The sequence below is a fragment of the Acipenser ruthenus genome, chromosome 7 (assembly GCF_902713425.1).
Source record: "Acipenser ruthenus chromosome 7, fAciRut3.2 maternal haplotype, whole genome shotgun sequence".
NCBI classification, from domain to species: domain Eukaryota; kingdom Metazoa; phylum Chordata; class Actinopteri; order Acipenseriformes; family Acipenseridae; genus Acipenser; species Acipenser ruthenus.
Genome location: NC_081195.1, coordinates 42905461 through 42922914, shown reverse-complemented (window position 1 = coordinate 42922914; position 17454 = coordinate 42905461). Strand labels below are relative to the sequence as shown.

The following is a 17454-nucleotide window of genomic DNA, read 5'->3' as shown; positions in this document are numbered from 1 at the left end:
CACCACTCTCTAGAAGAGTCTATCGGCACATTTGCACAAAGTTTAGGAGCTACTCAAATCCAAACTCATGCTGGCATTTTTACTGATGTTGGTGATACATTTGGCCTAAATCTAGACTGTTGGAATTTTATTTTTATATATATATATATATCTATATATATCTATATATATATATATATATATATATATATATATATATATATATATATATATATATCTCGCTACTTAGCTGCTCAGAGGACAGTGGCCCTCTTGATCTGGAAGTTATTGTGTGTGGTACTGTAGCTGGGAGCAGTGCCTAGATAAACTTAACTTCATAGGGATTTACTCAGCGAGGTAGTACTCCAATTCCTTCAGTCATGTGAATGTGAAAGAAATGCAGTTATTATGTTACATTTGCACACATTTTAAAAGGAATATATTGCATTCAACCATTCATAAAAGAGCAATCTTACTTGCCACCAGTAATATAGACTTTAACCACAATGCATGTATTTAATTAAATATATGGCTGCATGTTACTGTGAGATCATTAAGGGTCTACTATTCATCAGAACCAGACATTAGTTACGACCTTAAGGATAAAACTGGACAAATTAATTTGACAGCACATATATTCAGCTTTGATTTACTGGGTCTCAACATAATTTCACTATACTGCATGGTTATCTTGCACTGAATACAATATCAGAAACACATCACTGCAGGAATACATTGTGAATTACCCTGAAAAATCCAGCTTCAATTATAATCGACAAAACATAAAAGATATTCATAAAGACAATGAAATCATGACTATCATTGATCCTCATTCAGATGATCATTATTCTATAACTGCCTTTGTGTTCCACCTAGAAGCTTACATCTTGCCTTGACTTATTTAGTTTAAACAGAAATGATATCTGTGCGCATTTGGAAAGATGCACCATTTCAAAACTAATCAAAACTGACTCACCTGCCACCAGCTGCCGCTTCACAAAGAAGTTAAATTAGACAACAGTCTCAATCTTTTTCCAGAGAACTAGCAAATAACATCTGCAGCTGAGACTTAGTACCTCACAGACACCTTTCTCTTTCTGTGGATGACTCACACAGCAGCCCCGGCTCAGATAAAGAAGGTATCGGAATGAGAGATTCCCACAGTAATTGTAACGACGGCTTTAGAAATTAAATCGGCTTTTGCCAGGTTCATACTCAAGCAAGTCTTGCATCAATATCTTCTGCGTGCTACGATGAGTGTAATGATTCCGTCAGTAGCAGCTCAGCTCTTATACATGCCTTTGTGTCTGATTGCTTGCTCTCTCTCTTTCTTTCTCTCTCTCTCTCTCTCTCTGCATCCGTGTACTATGGATATTCTGCCAGATCTAGGAGACAAGCTCTTGCATGCTCCCTCACAGCACAGGTGACTGGAGTGCATTGTCTGTTCTGCCTAAGGCAGCACAGTCCTGCAATCATTTAAATGCTCCTCTGCTCTATTGCTATTTTCTTAAAGCCCTGCAAGACATCCTTTGTGTGGGAATGAAGCTTTAAAGATTACTGCAGTACCAATGAACGATTTGATTGATAGCAACCGCTGAACACACTGGTACTCTACTGCAGCCATGCATACCAAATGATAATCTCTTTATTAATAATCCTGCTTATTCTTTATTTACCAATTAAGAGCCCAAATTACTATTAGATTGGACATATTGATGTGTTTATGGAACAATTTAAACAAATCAATGTTATTTTTCATAACGTTATTTATTTTATTTCTTTTACAGCAAACAAAGGAATATATTTTACAATCTACTGGATAACAGTCCAAGCAAAACATGTGATTGAACTATGTGATTACCACTGTATTTTATATGTTTAACACAATATTGCATTTGACGCACTATAGCATAACATCGACCAATTACCCTGCCATTCAGTTTCAGTTATAAACAAATGATGTAGGTACTGACATGCTAATGGAACAAAATCCAATTTACTGTCCCAGGTGTGACTACGAGCACATCTGATTATGCTGTATTCTGCTGCAGTAGACAAAAAATAAATAAATAATAAAAAAAGAATGGTCCCTATAATAACTGTTTTTCTTTTTTTGTAAACCTTTTTAATCTTTTGGGACCAAAAAGAAACAAGCATGCATTTGTATACATTCAAATAGCAAATTAAATCTCTCAAAGCTTTAAAAAGAAGAACCAGATTGTGAGGATGTATATTATACCAGCCTTCTATGTTTTTGACTAATACTCATTCTATTTGCAGGATACACCGTCTAATTAATGCATTTAACAAAGGTGATAATAAAAACATTGTAAGGCATTTAGAACAGATTTATTTTGAAGAAACATTTGAACTAATACCACAGCCAAGTTATCTTTGAAATAATATTTTATAGCTTCAGAGCCAGCTAAATGTGCCCTACTAAAAGTCAGTTAAGATAATGATCAGTCAAGTGGTGCCTGCTCAAGCATGAACACATTCAGATTGTATCTGTTATCTGAAAGCTGGCTCTTCTTCAGCCTAGTGAATAATAAGTACAGTATTAGCTACTCTATTGACATGTCCATGTTTAGTGCACAATGATGAGGTCATACACCAGATCATTATTACTATTCTCCCTTTATTGCAGAAAGCTGCTATTTTTGTCCATCCCTCATTTAAAGGCACTTTAATAGAGAAAAGAGGGTGATGGGTACAGACCTAGACTAGACTATAGTCCTGTTCACTGCAACCCTGCCAAGCAGCGAGCGGAGCACAATCCATAACCCTTATCACAAAATACACCTTTCACCCAGACATGGTCAAAACCTGAAGCTGCCAGGATAAGTCCTGTGAATTTATATATATATATATATATATATATATATATATATATAATCTTAAATACAATTCTGAAAGCAGTCTGGAAATTTACAAATGACACTCTAGAGATGCACAGTCTTTACTGCAGAGAGTTCATCTTATCAGCTTCCGGATCTTATCTGATATTGCCGATTTCACGGTAATCCTTTACCGGTTCCTGACACACTACAATCCACATTTAATTTAAAACAATCCTTTAAAAACACAAATACAGCTAATAAAATCAAATAATTAATTTTAGACCAAATCTCTGACCAACTTATCCTTTCAGTTTCTTTGGAGGGCTATAACCAGCTCTTTATAGTTCTTAAACGGGTTGATTTCTCAGGGGAACTTGCGGTAATTCACAAGCACATTCTCTTTAGTGCATTATATTTACAGTATCAAAAATGCAGAATTAGAAAGAAAAACACAAATGTACTCCATATCCTGCTGTTTGTAGCATTTTGAAAATAAATAATAAATTAATTATACATTTTGAGCACCGGTGTGGGGTCCTTATTTTTTTTAAAGATTTTTCTACTTGAACCAAAATTGTACAGCACCATGTTATCAGTCTTAACAGCTCCCTGCATCTAGCTTACCATGTTTTGTATACAGTAGATTCAATTATATTTGACAGCATTCGTATACATCAATGGCTTTAACATTTTAACACCTCAGATTAGACTTAAAACTGAAAAATGTGCAATTAAAAGCTAACATTATTTTATTGTTACTGTGCTGGTCTGGGATTATGCAGTATTTGTATTACAAACAGGTTGCCTCTAAGATATTCATATTTACAAATTCTAAGCACTGTGCGTGCATATCTGTGTGTGTGTATTTATTTATTAAGGAGTAGATACACTTGCTAAATATAAAGTGAAGAAAACACAGACGGAAATCTGCACTGTACACTGATGAGGTCTCTATAGCAACCAGTAGCTGTCATGGCAACAAGTTATTGACATAAAAAAGAAAAGTTGTTATTACTTAATTGGTGCCATTTATAGTACTATTCATTAAAACATTCGTAGTCACTTCCTGTGTGCAGAGATGAATACCAACCATGCTTTGTAGTAAAAGGCAACGGGCCAAACCTAGTTAATCTTTATATGAAAATGTTAAATATGTATTATTGAGAAAATGATACATTATAATTAGTGTTCCGCGTTTTCGGTTGTTATCGTTTTAAAAAAAAAAAAAATCATGAATTTTTCAGAGTTTATTTTACATATATTAAAATAGGGATAAAAATAGGTAAAAAACTGTTTTTAATTGAAACATCTATAAAAAAAAAAATCGGGGGGGGGGGAAAAATCTCAGTATATACACTTTACATGTGGAATATGATGCGTGGCAGTTCTGGTTTCTGATTAATAATGTCCCTGGCATGTATGATGAAGTACATGCCTTGAAATCATGAAAAGAAAAGAAAATTTACAGAACTGGGTGGTGCAAGCCATTGGGAGACACGTCAAAAATCACACTGGACATTTCCGTCAATGCATTCCATATAGGTTTACCAACTAAAGCATCACCATTTTCTGTCAAATATTTACGATTAAGATTGTCGGCGTTAGGCAGTGTTTTAGCTGATGGACAGATAATGCTGTCGCACAAAGTCACCGATACATACTCTGCAATAAACAGTGGCTCTCCAGCAAAGCACTGCGCTCTGACAAACTCATTAACACAGTCATTCTGCGCTCTGTTTTATTAAAGTGTGTGTAAAAGCTTCATAAATGGATACGTGCCTCATCTGGCCCACTTCTGCTATTTTTACCTTTTGTATACTTCGAAACATTCGTTTTCTTTTGAATATTCATAAACTGATTTACGTTTTCTCCCCATTCCTCATTCACTAAAAATATTATATTTTTGTGCATGTATTTCAATTGTTTTTGATCAAAAGCTAGTACTACACCCAGCAATTGCCACAATAATCAGACTTTGATTGGCCAACATTATCAGGTGATAATGTGTTTGTGAAGTGACAGAGAACCACATTTGAACATTATTTGACCATCTGACGTCTAAACGTCTGCTGTATCCCAGGATACAGTGTAGGTCTGCTTATTACAAATGTCAGAGTCAAAATAAAACAGCATTTTAATAAAACATTGTGTATTTCCTAGAAAATACTACTGGGAAAATATTGAATAGACAAAAATCGGGTATAAATCAGTAAAAACCAACGTCCAGTAAAAAAAAAAAAATCCTGTAATTTTTTGGTAAAGTTCGAAATAAACCGCAAACGCGGAACACTGATTATAATATTAATATGCATAAATACTTTAAATTACTTAAACAGATATTAAACACATAATGTCTAAGATCAGACCACCAGAATAATACTTGAAACAAAATAGTACTAGAAAAATTAAATTAAGTACAGTAATCCGTCACGTATCTGACTGCGATGGGACCAGAGTAAGGGCGGATATGTAAAAAGGCGGACAAATTAATCCTGTTTTGAATACCATTATACACAGCTGCACTAATTACTATATTCACACAATTATTGTTTTGAGACTCAGCTTTCATTATGGAGCTCCCCTAAATCCCTTGTTTAGAAAGATACAGGGTATTAATGCTTGTGACAGGGTAGCCGTCTGCTGTGTGGATGCGTGCATTCACTGCTGAGTGGCAGGCTAACAGGATTTATTTACATATCAACACACTGAACAGCTCACATGACACTACCAGCAACAGCTGCCCACGGAGCACATACAACACAGTGTATGAAAACTTTGGTAGGATCTACAATCTCTGAACTAAACTTCTCTTTTCAATAATAAACTAACGTAGCTGGAGATTGATCACAACGGATTACTATAAGACAATGCGCCATCACCTTTTGTAATCTATGGCTCTTCTGATTATTTATTCGTTTTCTAACTTGCTTCCAGGGAAATGGGTGCATTCATGCCTTTAGTACAATACATTGGGAAACAGCCAGCAACAGTGTAATTCACTTGATTCGTAGTGATGGATGTTATAAAGCACAGATGACTCCAACAACAGAAAAGGGTTAGATTCAGATTCAAGGTCTGAATTGTGATGACTAATTTCTGCAAGCATATACAATTCAATTAACCATACTGATTTCAGGATATACACTAAAAGACACGCCAATGAAAACAACCCAAACAATTGCTTGTGTAAAGATTTAACACATCCATCATATACAGCATAGAATTAACTACAGCACATTTATATAATGGTTTTGATTTGTTTTTGCCCATTTCCTTTGAATGTCTAAACTTTAACAAAGAAACACCAGAACCATCTAGTGGAATAATATCTTACTGCAGTTAGTCACAATTTTATTATTATTATTATTATTATTATTTATTTCTTAACAATACATTCTCACCATGTTTAAAAACAATCTAAATTAAAAGATTCAGATGTGCCAAGACAAATGTGTCTTTCATATCCTTGAAATACTTATTCAACACCAAAAAAAAACACATTTGTATTATACTTACAATATAAAATATTACATGAACACACATGCAGTTCAGTATAATTTACAGACCTCTTTAAAAAGTCTAAAACGATATGGTGTATTAAATATAAGGCACTATATGTCTAAGAGAATCATTAACTAAAATACTGATTTTATTTTAATATGCTTCTGTCAGGAAAATCTGGATTGATATGGTACTGTGCTTCGTAGGTTTTTATCTATTTCTTTAATGTAGGTGATTCTGGTGATTGTCATGGAGGTAACGCCCATATTTCAGATATTTCTACAACTTTCTGTGCAATAATGAAACTCTCATCTACAGTACTTCAGAGAAACCGTATGCAGTGGTTTAGATTCAATTCTAACTATTGCCCTCTACAGGACATTCCTGTTCCAAAGCACAATTTGAGGTATTCATATAAAACTGTATCAGATTTTTCACGGTATCATATTTTAATGCACTAAAATACTTTGTTGTTGTTGTTGTTGTTGTTGTCGGGTTTTAAAAAATAAGCAATCACACAGACAGTGCAGTAAAACTGATCATATGGTCCCAGCTTCTGTATTTTTTTATCCAGTAATCTCCCTGCTGAGTGTAACACTGATTGCTCAAGAGCTCATCAAATCCAGGTGCTTTGTGCTTGGAAAGGCACAATGCTTCTATCAAGCTTGGCAATTGCAATTAAAAGATGACCGGAGAGACAAAGCTACAGCATCTGACAGGTTTATCCAATTCTAGTAAAAATCTAAAGACAGGAACTAATACTGCATAGAAATAAGGCACTTTGGTGTCACTGGATTTTTACAAAAAGCTGCAATAGCACACACTGTGTTCTTGAGACTGTACAGTAACCTGTGTTTAAGACACTGCTGAAAATAGAGAACTGGCACTCAGGCAACTTACATTGATGAGCTCAATCTCCCAGATCTTTTTTACAAGGTCCATCGACGTATAGCCATTGATTAGAAAGGACTTTGTGTAATCACCCAAATCTATGGATTCCAGCCATTCTGCTACGGACGTTGGGTTGTTTCCATCGTATCCAATCGGTCTCACCTGAAATACAGAAAAAAAACACCACACACATTGACTGTTAGTAACTTTCTTTCATTTTCACCAGTTCACTATTTCGACAATAAATATTGTGCTAATGCTGACTCCTGAAATATGTTTTTACACAGTACAGTATCAGAATCTAACCCTAACCTGCCAGACAGATACCCTTCCGGAAATGAAAGGCCTCATCCCAGCAGGGATATCCTGCCCCACAATCGGGTTACGCTCAAATATAATTCATTGGTGTGAGATTTGTACATTACATAAAATGTATTATCCTTATGTATGGTGTACTTTATAAAACAGTAAAAATACAACCTACTGTAAGAACATACTGCACTGTGTGTCTGTAATGAAAATGACATGTACTATCTAGTTGTAATCAAATAGCAACAATTATAAACTACATACACTGTTACCATGACAACTGAAATGTCACATTTAAAAAGGGATACCTCTTCCATCTTCTGTATCAAAAATGTCAACCACTGAAAAACAGTTGCTGCAATATCTTGTATACCATTTCAGAATATGCCATAAATTATAGTAGGATACCTTTACAGCGATTGATCAACCCAAGCAAATACTTTTTACCTCTGGTGATAGACACAAGAATGACCGGCAGATACATTATTTGCTATTAAGTAAGATAACATGTTTTCTGAATGTGTCCAACACTTATAGTGCATTTGCAATTCCAAGTCTGAGGTGAATCGCCTTAGACTCGATTGGATTAAAATATTCTTATCAGTATGGTGTCATCAGGCAGCCTGTTTTAATGTCAAGGTCGGCAAGTCTATAGTTTTATAATATACAAATATAAATCAACACCTCCCCAATAAAATGTGCACCTTTTTTTATTCTTATTCAAGTCAAAAATCAAGATTGAAATTCACCTCTTTGTTAATATATATTTTTTTTCACTTCACGTTAGACAAATATAAATGCTTGTGCAAACAGAACTAACATTAAAGGTATCTGAAAGTTTGCAAATCCTGGTCTCTTATTGGCTGAACCAGGTCCCATGATTTAGAAAGCGAAGTCTACACAAGAACAAGGAAACACACTGGTTTTCCTTTTTCTTCCTGAGCCGTTACATTCCTCTCACACCCTGCTTGGGCTGCAAGGTGATTTTGAGTAGATTAAAGCATGGCAGCAAACTCCCTTCATGTGTGACTTTCCAGAGTTCAGTGGGTGTTGATAGCCCTTACACTACTAACCCTAATCACTGCCACTGTTCTGAAACCAGATGTGCCAGTCAACTGTAATGTATTCAAAATGATTCTACAAGGAATTTCAATGTCATAACATTGACAATAAAAAAATAGTAATACATGTAGCATGTCTGCATGAACAAGTGCTTCAGAACTGTTTTTAACCTAATACAGTTTGACTCTGCATGACCCCATCCCAGCAGTGTTGATATTGAGCCCAATCTGTTTTATTTGAGACAGATTATAGTCAAGCTGCGCTGCCCTGTGAGTGGACTCACCCTTGGGAGGAGACGGATTGCCTGTAGAAACCGCTGTCTGTGTGCAGAATTAAGGATACCAATTTCAAGCAAGTCCTGGTCTTCAACAACGTTGCTTCCCTAAAAAAAAAAAAAAGACAAATGATTTGCTTCCTATATTTTGATTTCATTTCAACCCAAGCAGGCTTCATCTCCATTTGAAGAACCTCAAGATGGTTAGTTAGCAGCAGGTGAATGGCAGCTGCTCAGCTCCCAAGCTGCGCTATGAATTATTTGTATGTTTGCATTTCGTCTTGATCGGAAATGTTAATTAAGAAGAACTGTGTCCATGTTTTGAAAACCAATGCAGCAACTAATTTATATTTACATTGTTAAACATATACTGTGTAAATAATTAAACATGTGCAGGTTGTGTTATGTTACACTGCAGAAAAAAATACCATATTCATAAAATTCGGTCCCATTGATAACCACTTTAATCCAGCTGCATAGAATAATATTCAGATAAAAAGAAAAATTCAAATTTGCTGTTTTTTTAAAAAAAATAAGAACCCAGCTATGTTGTTGCCTAGGGAACTATATACCTTAATATCAGTTGCCAGCTCCAAAATATGCCTTACTGTGTATCAATTTTAAAGCTCAAAGCAACTGACAAGATAAAATGCATCCAAGACCCATCTTTTTGGCTTAATAATGTCGACCTACATAGTGAACACATTTCTTTAAAGTTCATAACTTGTTCGCATACTGCTGAGTTTCATTTAACAGTCTGTGTTGTGATTTTTAACCCTAGCTTTTTACATTTATGTCACAGACAGTAAGATGGAAGTCCAATTACTTTGTAGGCACTGGCTGTTCTTCAAATTAATTAGCAGAACATGCCTTTTCATAAAAAATTACCCTACCAATATTTTTACGGAAATAACATGCACATACAGTTTTTAAATGCAAAACAACCTGGATATAAATTACAGTACCATAGTGCATGTCTTGGTAAACAATTGAAAGGAACAAAGCTGAAATAAAGAAACAAATCTGAATACAAGTGAATGGATAGCATTGAAAATACAGGTGCTGTATTTTTTCTATTAGTATTGGGGCAGTATTTGGGAGTACTGATTAGGCTTGCCTGTCCCAAACAGAATGGCAATCATCTGGTTTATGAGCACACATCTGAATTACTAACCATGAGGTTACTTAGGCAGCAAATCACTGTTCTCTTTCGGCATGTGTAATTTTAATTTTTGTAATCAAGAATTTTATACCATTTGCTTTTCGTTTACAATGTCTTTGGTGCACCAAGAGGCAGTCTAGAGCAAAACACCTCCTGGGATAGGATTAGAAACGAGCACCAGTATATGTTCAGAGAAAGTCAGATTGTTGAGCTCCCATCTGTGTGGTCCATCTGTGTGAGATTTTCTAATCAAAGTGTTCTTTTGGGGCTTCCGGAAGAGATGTAAACCATTGCAGTACGAAACGTTGCACAGAGAGAAGCCTACTGTATGTACCTGTTGCAGTATAAATAATATAAAATGGGGTGAATGGAACCTCATTGGAAGGCAGAGACAATTAAACCAGTAACTCACTCAGTGTAATTATATATATATATATATATATATATAAAAAATAAATAAATAAACACAGCGAAACAGTAGGTATTAGTGTGTAGAGAGTAACTCATTGTGGGATCTATTCAATTGCTCTAAGGAATTAATAATTATTTAAAACAGTGGCAGCGGTTTAGACCAATTGAATCAGTTGGGTCTCCAGTAATATTTATCTGTCAAAACACATGAAATTAAGGGAACATGTTAGCCCAGAGTGTTCTAGATTGCACTTGCAGTGAATGAACATAAATCTATTCCAACCCTTTGTTTTAAAATGCAAATTACATTACCATAAATATTTGATTTGTTTTTAAATAGAACACTACATAAATGCATCGGGTTTGCACGGCTGTATGATCTGCATGAAAGCACTGGAGAACAACAAATGGTGCAACTGGCAGAATGGTGCTGGGAATGAAACAGGACACGATTTTGCGGTGCACAAACACCCACATCCACTAATGTGTTTACAATCCAAGCAGGTTACTAGAGCTTTAACGTCATGGTTATGCTGGGCTTTATTACCATCTCTTTAGTTTCTCACTGAATCTGCACTAATCCGTAACCTACACAGGCCCCTCTGAAGGGGGAGCAGATGCAAGGATCCCATCAGGTTATCTTTATACCCCAGGGGGGACATTGGACCAACATGGCTGTAAGTCAAACAATAATGGCAGAGATCAATTCTGATACAGCAGAGGCACCCAACTGATGCAAGTAAAATAATGTAACTGCATATACCACATCTCCCAAACCGTTAATCTGCTCTCAGAAAAAAACAGTTCCCTGGTAAATTGACCAGGCAGTGCATCATTTACTGGATTCAGAATAACAGGGATAAACCTTCACCTTATGGTTGTCTATTGAGGTTTACACTGATGGCATTATCTTTCCTCCACTTGAATCTCTGGTGCAAGCGCTGCTTCTGACATTAAGTCAGTTTGTTTGCGTAGGCCTGGTCCAATAGTGTCATACTAATTATTTTTTCCCTCTATCCTGTTTTTCCTCATGAGACCACCTTAATTGCTTATAGTTTATCTGTGACTGTCAGTAACTGGCTGCCTTCACCTGCTGGGGGCAGGTACAAAGGAGTCTTTTATTTACTGTACCAATCAGTCCGTTCTTGTTTAATCATCTGTTCTACAGTGGGTCCAAAAATATATCCAAAAAATTCTCAAGACAACTAGGGAATGTTGCCAGCACATTTAAACATAGCTCATGGCTGTCCAATGTATTTTGACTACCTTCTTGTTTATTATATAGTAATATATATTACTATAGCATATCATATTATGTAAAGGCAGTTTTCACAGCCAGGGATTGGGATATAACCATCTAACAAGAGTGTGAACTTGTTCTAATACTAATTTTGTGATTTGCTGAAAATAAGTGATAGCTAATAAGACGGTTTCCTTTCTACAGGTTAAAAAGGAACAGCTATGATTCTACCAGAACTGTTTCCTGAAATGCCTCCTGTGCTAGAGAGCAATTACGTACATATCTGTCCTTCACTGACTGACAGATAATGAACTAGGATTCAGAATTGCGTCTCTCGCTAATAATGCAAAATAAATACATTCTGATCCACTCAGCCACAACAATTGTGGTCACAAAATACATGAACTGTTGATGCCTGGCCTGCAGTTTGTGCTTACTATTTGAGTTTATCACAATCTATATCTGACCAGGAACATCTGCAGTACTTGTGTGATCAATCAGCAATAACAGCCTGTTCTCTACCTAGAGGGGGCGTTCTGGGTGAACAACACCTGTAGCACTTTATTTATTAGAGAGAAGCACCCTGCTTTAATAGGCTTTACATGCTGTGAGTCACCAGCACGGAATCTGTATTCCATACATGAAGCAAGAGAGCTGATGAAAGAAAGATGCTCTTCAACTACCTAACAGGAAGTGCAGTTATTATCAGGTCTGCCTTGTGTCATCTGTTCTGTAATTGCAGAAGAGATTAACTTCTGTGCTTTATAAAAACACAAAGCAGGTGAGCAGTCTTCCCTCTGAAAGAACAATTCCAATAAAAAGTCACTGAAATCCTTTTAAAATGCATCTTTTTGTACTAGTGGAGCACAGACTTGCACGCTGCATGTCTGTTTATTTATTTATTTAAATTTTGAGATTTGACATCAGTCCCCTATATTTCATTGGTAAGTAATCAATATTCCTTTCTTATAAGAGTGATCACCAAGATCATATTTTTTACTGGCTTTATAACTTTATTACTGGCCCCACTTATTGTGAGAACATTTTTGGCTATTGTTTTTCATTAATTCATGACATGAAAACATTTCAGATGCAACGCTAGAGCATATAAACGGCTGTATCCTGATAGCTTTGCTGTAGGTCATGTGGTCCGATTGCTGCCAGACCCTAGGAGTGAGTTTGATCCACAACACATTAAATGATCAGCTTCTAGGAAGCAGCAGCAACTTTTCATCTATAGCATTGTCTTTGAAAGCTTCATTGTTCAATGTTAAAGTACTGTATAAAATACCAAAATATCTTCAACAGAAGAGATGGAGATAATACATTGCTAGTGCTAGTGCGCTATAATAAAATGGATTTTAGAACCTGGGTTAGCAGTCCTTTAACTGGAACAAATGGGTAATTGTATGTAAAAATAATGTGATATCTGTATAATGTGAAATAATATATAATGTGATATCTTGTAACAATTGTAAGTCGCCCTGGATAAGGGCGTCTGCTAAGAAATAAATAATAATAATAATAATAATAATAATAATAATAATAATAATAATAATAATAACACAGTATATTGACTGTTAACTGAAACTCCTGCTTCTAGCTGCCAGGTTCACAGTACCTTCATCCCTGAAAAGTTCCTAGTCTGATCCTGTCTAACCTCAGATTGCTGTATGCCCTGTATGCTTTTGCCACCTTTCTTTGTAAACTGATGTGATAACTATACTGTTTGAACAAATATAAAAAGTTGACACTATAAATGCATTTGTGTTGAAGGACATTTTTTTATCCTGTCAAAAATAACTACAGCTATTAGCATTTATGTAAATTCTATAAAACCACTACTGTAAAAAAAAAACAAAGGAAGAATTAACCAAAACGTTTAACGATTACTTTTAAGGAGGGTGCTGGCTCAGTATTATTACATTTATTCTTATAAACATTCCCTTGAGTTTGTCTAAGCTGTAATTCACAGATGCATTGCTGTATGTGGTAACTGGACTGATGTTCCTGGTTCATATAGCCCATATTGATAATTATTATTCCAATTACGAAAATGACACCCTGAAAGACTTGACATAATGCAACATTTACCCCCGCCAGTGCGGTAGCTCTCACGGTAGCTTGCTTCTATTTATAATAGTAAACATGTTAATCCTCTTCCCTTTGGCAGGCTGTCATTCTTATTGGTGTTGGCAGTCTATGTCACCAGAAAGCCAAGCCTGTTAAAACAGCTCATTAAAAATGATCTCCTTGCCTTTCAAAAATCACCCGCCATTTTCTGCTGAAAGATACGACTGCTAATCTAACAAGAGATCCTAGTTTCCTTAATCTTTCATCTACAAGCACATAGTATATAGCACCTTGGTATCTAGACTTCCACAGGATTGCAAGGGAAACTGAACTTTGTTTGTTCCATGTGTCCTCTCTGGAGCGGAGTGTTTCATCAAACAAAGAGGTAGGCAAAGTGGAGCAATCCTGTACACTAAGCTAATCAACCGCTGCTTACCCATAACGTGACAGGCACTGCTGCAGGATAACAACACACAGTGCCTCAAGTTCTGCTGCATTCCACTAGTAGTCACTGTGGGTGATACTGGAAAGAAATCTTACTAAAAGGAATGTAAGAGAAGGGAAACTGAGCTTTGTTTGTTTGTGGTGGAAAGGTTGTTCAATCAAAAACTTCTCAGCAGTCCACTATAGGAGATAGATTTAACAGGGATTTTTAATGATGCAATGCTAATGACAAAACAAAAAGAATGGTCTTTAAATGATTAAAACAGTTACAGAACTGTAAATAAATTAGGTAGCTGCATGAGACAGGCAAAATCTGCCAGTCTCTTTCCGGAGAAGAGACTACATTTTCTGGTGATAATGAATGTGATAACCACATTTCTATTGAAATATACAGCACACTGCCCATAACTGTCAAAATTCCAGACATTGTTTAGCATGTTTTCCGCATGTGAATGGATGCAGGCTATTCTCCAGAAAAAAAAAAAAAGACAAAAATATAAACAATAAAATATAAATTCTTCATTAAAAGGTATGTGTTTAAAACCAAGCGGAACATTAAACTGTTAGATAGACTTAATTTAATGAAAGCAATCATCTGGAATCTAGCCAGTTTTTTTATTATTAGTTTTTTTTTTTTTTTTTGCACGCACTTGAGGTCTAAGCTTGTTATGTAAAAATTATAATTTGCTTGTCCGGAAGTGCAGAGGAAGGCTCTTAGCATTTTCTATCGAAATGTTCTTTTTCTTTGGCATTACCAACAGTATGAAGGATGCTGAAATGTCTCAATTTAAATCAGTGTAGCTTCATGTTGCTTTTACATTTATCAGTTGGAAAGAAATATATATTTTCGTGTATTTATGTATGTATGCATGCGTGTGGGCGCATGTCTGTTAAGCTACATATAATGGTACTAGATTTTCATTTAAAGCTTTAGTGAAAATAATTTATTTCTTTTAAACAGTGTTCAAGAAATAAAATCTCATTTATTTCCATCCTCCTTCATGAAAGAAAATGGACAGTATGTACATTTACACATACATTGGTTTTAAATAAATGGCAGTGTTTTTCATTTTAAAAATGCTACTGTGCTTTTTTAAGGTAACACAATGCATGGATGCTCTGTCGCTTTTATGCATGTATTTATTTAGCACACTTCAATTGTTCCTTTAGAAACCAGTGAATATTTAAATACACAAATCAGCTTGCTGGAAGATACTGTCTGAATCATTTACATTTCACTGCACATACACAACTATTCTGTACCTTGATAGGATATGATAATTCTATTATGGTTAATTATATCAGCCTAATGACTCCTTCTGTCCTACACTAAAGGATCAAAAAGAGCTGCACTACATCACATCTAATGGGCCACAGGAGTGTGCCAGTTGCTGAGGCAACAGTAAGAGCAGATGCGGGTCATTATGTGCATAAGGGGGGAAATGGAGCAACAACAAGAGTGTCTTAGCTTTAAATATGAGAACGGATTGAGTCAATCAAGTGTGACTGTATGGACTGTAATCAACAAAAAAAACAACAATGTTTACAGCTATACATCTATACCGGTAGATTATGGTGACCAGTAACTTTAATTAAAAGCACTGTATTCCTGACGGTACAAAACCAATTGAATATATTATTTTTGCACAGAAATGAAAAAAAAAAAAAATTAATAATAATAATAAAAAACAGAATAGTAAAAAAAGTGCTGAGCTTGTGAATGAAAATGATGTTTTTGTTTTCTTTTTTAAACAGTATTATCATAGTTTAGAAAATAAAAGCCAGCACAGAGCATTTTGTATTGGCTGTAATTTAGAAAGCTGAAGCGCAGCCACATAGCATGAGGTTAAGGGCAAAGTTCCTGAATTCCTTCAAGGAGCAAAAGCAATACAAATGCATCAAGCAACAATCAGTGTGCTGTTATTGTATTCCAGGGAATTCTGAAACAGAAGGCAACTCTTCATGTACAAAATTGAAAAACTTAACTGGCTTACTCACCATGAACTGCACATTGTCAAATCCATTAGCCAGCAGGTGGTTCTCATACTGAACAAGCCCAATGTTATCCAACCACTGTCCCACAGACTGCGCAGGGCACCGGGGTCCTATAAGAGGATGAAGAGGAAGTCTTTTGAGCAACGAGTAGCCATCTACCCGGTAACAGCGGCAGTCCGGTTGTGACAATTGACATTGCCACATCATGTTCCGGGAAAAGTGACTGTCAAAAGAGCCCGCCAGCTTGACAGATTTATTGTTCACAGATCACACGAAAAAAAAAAGAGGAACAAAACTACAAGAATCTGAGAATCTTATTTTGTAGTGCAGAGAACTGCCTGGTCTTCAATCATCATCTTAAATCTCAGGTATTGATCCGCTATTAAAGAGCCACTAATTGTGTAGTTAGAACATACAAGGCTGTCAGCTGTTGCTCGTTCCAGTTATATGTTGTCCGAGTACTCCACGGTGAGCAGTGCTTCGCTGGCAGCTAGAATTCTTTTTATCAAGTACTCCTACACTCATCAGTATGCTGCAGCACGTCCCCTGCTCCCCCTCACTCCCGTTCATTACCCAGCCCCGGCTACACCTCACATTCTCGATAATAGCCATCAGATCAGGCAGATCTCTTTGTCTGTGAGCTGTGTGCTTGCCGTCGCTGCTGTTCCCTCCTACACACCCACCAGAGCACCAATCTTGAATGATGAGAGCAGTCAAAACAGATGCAGAAAATAGAAAAGTTCAAAAACATATTTTTCTTTCATTTCTATTTAATTTGTGCTGTGCTTACGTACGTTAAAGAATCATTCAAATGTTTGGGTTAAGAAAACGAAATTAAAAAAAAAAAAAGAAAAGAAAAGGTCCAGGATCCAGACAGAGTCCACATGTATCTTCTCCCCTTTATCTAGGAAATACAATAGATGAGTGTTTGGCAACCTTTGTCCTTAGAGACATAGCTGGCATTTAAAATAATTGTTCTGTCTTTTGTTAAACAACCAATAGCTACATACCACAGTACCCCACCTGCTCTTTCAATAGGATTGTGAAAGAAAGAAATTACATACTGTACTAATATTGTTAAACCAATTTACCTTTCATTGATTGGTTGCTTTTGCCAAACAATACTGCTATATGTACTAGATTTTTCATCTAGTTAGAAAGAAATATATAGACATTTACAAAACAAAAAAAACACATTCAATGGTTGGTTTATTTTAATCACTGTACAAACTCCATCATATTACAGATAAAGGGCATTATGATTAGATTATAA

At 35.7% G+C, this 17454-nt stretch overlaps 1 protein-coding gene across 7 annotated transcripts in view; it reads right to left on the bottom strand.

Annotated features, from left to right (window-relative positions):
• The window catches only part of anks1b (ankyrin repeat and sterile alpha motif domain containing 1B), a 209180-nt gene that overhangs the window by 28711 nt on the left and 163015 nt on the right, over nucleotides 1-17454 (bottom strand). For 6 of the 7 annotated variants that reach the window (XM_059026989.1, XM_059026990.1, XM_059026992.1 and 3 more), the window contains exons 15-17: nucleotides 16185-16291; nucleotides 8866-8964; nucleotides 7221-7373 (exon numbers count right to left, since the gene is read on the bottom strand). In XM_059026989.1, the coding sequence (XP_058882972.1) occupies nucleotides 7221-7373; nucleotides 8866-8964; nucleotides 16185-16291 (359 nt within the window). Of the gene's footprint in view, nucleotides 1-7220; nucleotides 7374-8865; nucleotides 8965-16184; nucleotides 16811-17454 lie in introns of those variants that run through there. The other variant, XM_059026995.1, reaches the window with a different exon arrangement.